At 42.9% G+C, this 4,984-nt stretch overlaps 1 protein-coding gene across 1 annotated transcript in view; it reads right to left on the bottom strand.

The window, feature by feature from the left end:
* Positions 1 to 4,984, bottom strand: part of timm50 (translocase of inner mitochondrial membrane 50 homolog (S. cerevisiae)) — a 44,572-nt gene that overhangs the window by 1,261 nt on the left and 38,327 nt on the right. Inside the window, exon 9 of the mRNA XM_008301264.1 lies at positions 3,763 to 3,919. Within this exon, the coding sequence (XP_008299486.1) occupies positions 3,763 to 3,919 (157 nt within the window). The remainder of the gene's footprint in view (positions 1 to 3,762; positions 3,920 to 4,984) is intronic.

The following is a 4,984-nucleotide window of genomic DNA, read 5'->3' as shown; positions in this document are numbered from 1 at the left end:
AACTTTCTGGAACAAGACGCCGCCAAGACGACGACTTCTTTAACATTGTGCCGTTTAGTTTAGAGTCGACTGCTTCCGTCTTTCTGCGGTCCATCATTTTGTGGGTCTCTGGGGTGTTTTTGTGTGTTCGCATTGGTTCTGCATCTACTGTGTTCGTTTCGGATCAGTTTCAGTCGATTGTGATCTCTCTTTGTGGTGATTAAGCATCTGTATGTTGTGGTGACTTTCACACCTTTATGTGGTGATTCTGATGCTCCTGCCTTCAACAGCAGCTTCAGGCCACATCTTGGTTCTTTTTGTGGTAAGTTTCCATCTTTCTGTGGTAGTTTAAAGCTTTAGTAGAGTTTCTGTGGTGACTCTGCATGTTTTTCTGGTGGCTTTGTGATGATTGTTCATCTTTTCTTTGTGTGGCTGTTGATGGTAATCTTCCATCTTTATGTGGAAACTTGGAGTCTTGGTGCTAATTCCTCTGATTTTTTGGAGGTTGTTTCCACTCGACTCAAACACGTTCAGCACGGCGACGACTTTTCTTTGACATCAGCTAGTTTGGCTTCTGTCCATTTGTTCCTCTGTCTTTGTTTGTCATCATCCTTTTCTGTGTCTTTGTGGTATTTCTGTGTCTGTTTTTTACACTTTGGCTGAGCTGTAATCTCGTTCTGGTCATTTTGTGTGTTTCTGTGTTTGGTTTTCGTCTCTTTCGGCCTTTCTTTGTGCCTTTATGAGCATTTTGTGGCTCTTTGTGTTTGTTTTGTTCTTTGCATCCAGTGGTTCTCGCCAGCATCTGTTTGTGTTCGTTATTTAACAATAACTCATTAAAATCTCGTTAAATAAAACAACCTGGAGCTCCACAGGCTGCATAAAAAGGACGGTTGCATTAATAAGTTAGAAGTGATGCTTGTGTGCGATTGTCCTAACTCAGCCTGAAAGCCATGAATGCTTCACCAATCCGCCGGTCGGTTTACGGCCCAATAATCTGCGACATAAAACGGGTTTTATGCAACATTACAGCCGAATGCTGGCAAAACACAATGTTTACTTCTGTAACTCCAACGTTTAGGGCTTCTAATAAGCTCTACGGCCTTTTATAGAGGAAATGAACTCATTGGTTTGAGTCGAAGCTAAACTCCTCCTGCAGCAAACCCACCGGACTTGGACGGCAGCAGACGGCGGGTTTTCCTCCACCGAGCGGGATTCAAGGAGCTCAGAGCCACAGTTATTTAGCGCTGCTGCAGCCGCCATCAAAGCCAGAAGCTGCTAAAATTAACCTTAAATTCTCCTCTCTGGTTGTAAACGAGACGTCTGCTGAGCCAACAGCAGTCGGACCTGATGCAGACTCAGAGGACTGAACCTTTGGTTACACAATACGGGACCAAGTCTGCAGTTTAAAAAAGGACAAAGAGGAAACTTTGAAAACTCTGGAAGATCCCTGTTTGTGTTTTGTCTGTTCTGTGAAACTCTGACTCCCTTTAACCTTCAGAGGAAACTCCAGAAGGACAATCAGCTGAAGAACATCTGGAAACCGTTTCTGTTCTTTACCAACAGCTGGTGAAGTTGTGCTGATTGAAATGATCAGAACAGACCACATTCATCCTGATGTGGCGATTTAGAGTCTTCGTGGTAGTTTCACCTCTTTTTATGGTGATTTAGCAGCTTTTCTTGGTGGTTTTTGTGTCTTTTATGAGGTACTTTTCCATCTTTGTGTGGCAATAGAGAGTCTGTGGTAGTTTCAGGTCTTTCTGGGATGATTTTACATCTTGTGGTGGTGGTTTTGTGTCTCATTGTGGTAGTTTTGCATCTTTTAATGTAGATGTTGGATCTTCTGGAGATGGTTTTAGACCTTTTTGTGGGGATCTTGCATGTTTTTATGGTGATTTCTTTTTCAGCTGTTTTTGCATCTTTTCTTGGTGGTTTTTGTGTTTTTTATGTGGTACTTTTCCATCTTTACGTGTCAATTTTGAGTCTCAGTGGTAGTTTCACCTCTTTTTGTGACGATTTAGCATCTTTGAAAGGTGATTTTGCAACTTTTCTTGGTGGTTTTTGTGTCTTTTATGAGGTACTTTTCCATCTTTGTGCGGCAACTGTTAATCTGTGGTAGTTTCAAATCTTTCTAGGATGACTTTGCATCTTGTTGTGGTGGTTTTGTGTCTCATTGTGGCAGTTTTGCATCTTTTTGAGAATGATTTCATTCTTTGGATCTTCTTGAAGTAGTTTTAATCTTTTTTTGTGGTCATGTATGTGTTTCTTGGTGTTTTTGCATCTTTTAATGTAGATGTTGGATCTTCTGGAGGTGATTTTAGACCTTTTTGTGGGGCTCTTGCATGTTTTTGCATGTTTTTAAGTTGGTTTTGCATGTTTTTGTGGTGGTTTAGCAACTTTTCTTGGTGGTTTTTGTGTTTTTTATGAGGTAGTTTTCCATCTTTACGTGTCAACTTGTGTCCCACTGTGGTAGTTCTGCATCTCTTGGGGACGATTTAGCATCTTTTTCTGATGATATCACCATGAAAACGTCTCTTCCTGTCCATTTCTTTTTCTGCCTTCATAGCTGTTTTTCTCTCGATATTTGTTTTCAGTAATTTCATGTCTCTTTGCAGTTGTTTTAGAAGACGGCTTCAGCAGAAATCAGCCTCGACATGCTGAAGCTGGCCTTCCTCCGGGGTTTCGTTCCTCCGGGGTTTGGTTCCTCGGTGTTTGCAGTAAACACTGGCCGGTTGTGCTTTGAGATGTTAACGGAGTCATCGGTCGGATCTCTGCTCTGTTTGTGTGTGAATGTTGTCGACTTGTTTACGTCGTCTGAAGGACAAAAAGCCTCAAATTCTCAACCAGACGTCTGAACTAAACGCACCTTTAACACGACGTCGGTTACTTCAGGAGGTGAGCTGTGGTAAAATAAGCTGTGAAAGGAAATTACAGCCCAATATTTAGCCGCACGCAGAATTTGTGCATAAAAAAACGTTTTTCTGGGGTTTTGTGTCTTTTTCAGGTGATTTCAACTCGGTGGGAATTCTGCATTTTTATTTCATAAATAAAAAACTCTAAGTGGGATAATCTACGGTGCTGATTTTACATCTTTGTGTGGTGGTTTCGTATCTGTTCATGGGGATTTTGCATGTTTTTGTTGGGATTTTTTATCTCTTTTTGTAGTAATTTGGCATCTTTGTGAGGCGACTGCAGATATGAGGTAGCAGCCAAAGAACTTCCTTCGTAAAGTTTGATCTTATTTTAACCTAAACGCACTCTGTGATTTAATCTGGTTCATCTTGGGACTATAAAATGATACTAAACAAATAAAATGTAGTAAATATAACAGTTATTTGTATAAATATAGATTAGAAAACATTTTAAATGCAGGCAGCAACCAGAAGAACGTGATAAAAGAAACGGAACAACGAGACGGGTCCCTGAACGCCTCACGGTGCGTCTTCTCGGTGAGTTCGAGGAGCGTTCAGCATCACACCTGCAGTTTTTTCCAGGATTTGCCTCTTCTAGTTTGGAATGAATAGACTTTAATCTCAGCTCTTCTTAAAAACGACACGATTAAATCTTGCTTATGTTGAAAACGTGAAACTAGAAAGTTTGTGAGGTCGTTGAGTGAAACCTTTCCAGGAGTTTCCCGTTTTAGTTGTGAAGAATTTCCTTCAGGATTAATAAAGTTTGAATGTATTTCATATTAAAAACTACATAATTTAATCTTGTTAATGTTGGATCGTCCAAATGACGCGCCGTCATCCAACAGGTGGTCATTTTTCTTTTTTCTTTTCTTACTCTTGAGGAAGTTGGCGAGGTCGTAGAGCGTCCGGTCCTCGGAGTTGCCGTCCCATTTCTTCAGAGCCATGCCGTTGAAGGGCTGCAGGCTGAACGCTTCCCGCTTGCAGTCGACTACGATCACTTTGCTGGTGTCTCGGTTCAGACACGACACGTCCTGGAAAACAAAACAGAGCAGCAACAGGCCGCTGTGTGAATTCATTCAGATAAAACGTGTTGGATTAGAGCGATAACAAACGACGGGACTCCAACAGAAGCCGCCGTTGACCTTTTCGCCGCCTAATCAAACGAGCAACTTTATTATCTTAATGCGGGCCCAGATTAAACACTTTCTCCGGCCGCCCAGCTGCTCTCGCTGTGGACAGATGGAGGAGGGACGCTGCTCGTCTGAACCCCCCCGCGGTGTTTGGACAGAAAGCCCAGCGGACACATCCGTCCGTCCGCCGGCAGCCCATGAATGAGAGGCATCTGTCCTCCTGCACGGTGGGGCTCTGGTTGGCTGGAAAAACCACCACAGTCAGGAAATAAACTACAGTCAGGAAGCTACTGGAGTCAGGAAACATATTCTGTGTTTTTATATTCTTGTTATTCTAGTTGTCTATCGATGGGCAGCTATACAGTAATCATGTTTGGTTTTGGGGTCTGTTAACAGTCTAGTCCAGGGGTGGGCAATCCTGGTCCTGGAGGGCCACAGTCCTGCATGTTCTAGATGTGTTCCTCTTCCAACACACCTGATTCACATGATCAGGATCGTTATCAGGCTTCTGCAGAGCTTGATGATGAGCTGACCATTTGAATCAGGTGTGTTGGAAGAAGGAAACATCTAAAACATGCAGGACTGTGGCCCTCCAGGACCAGGATTGCCCACCCCTGGTCTAGAGCTTCACAGGAGACAAGTCTGAACCTGAAACCTCCTACAAGACCTCGGTACGGTCCCTTCTCAGACTGGTTAGATTTTGGGGTCAATACATGAGGTCAAACGCCACATTTACCAAAAACAGCTCTGTGTGACTGACAATCCACCAAAACACATGAGTTCAGTTCCTCTAACTGAAGAAGACATTGAAGGCCTATGAACTGGTGATGTAACATGTGACCTTGAGACAAAGGTCAAGGTCAAACCCAAGGTCACCTATCGTAGGTGCTTAGCCGTAGATTACAGCGAATCGCTTCCCCTCCATGTAGAACATCTGATACCTGACAGACTGAGCTCATTATGAGT

This window comes from Stegastes partitus, unplaced genomic scaffold (assembly GCF_000690725.1).
Source record: "Stegastes partitus isolate 25-593 unplaced genomic scaffold, Stegastes_partitus-1.0.2 Scaffold1651, whole genome shotgun sequence".
In the NCBI taxonomy this organism is placed as follows: Eukaryota; Metazoa; Chordata; class Actinopteri; family Pomacentridae; genus Stegastes; species Stegastes partitus.
This window is presented reverse-complemented; position numbering and strand designations above follow the sequence as displayed.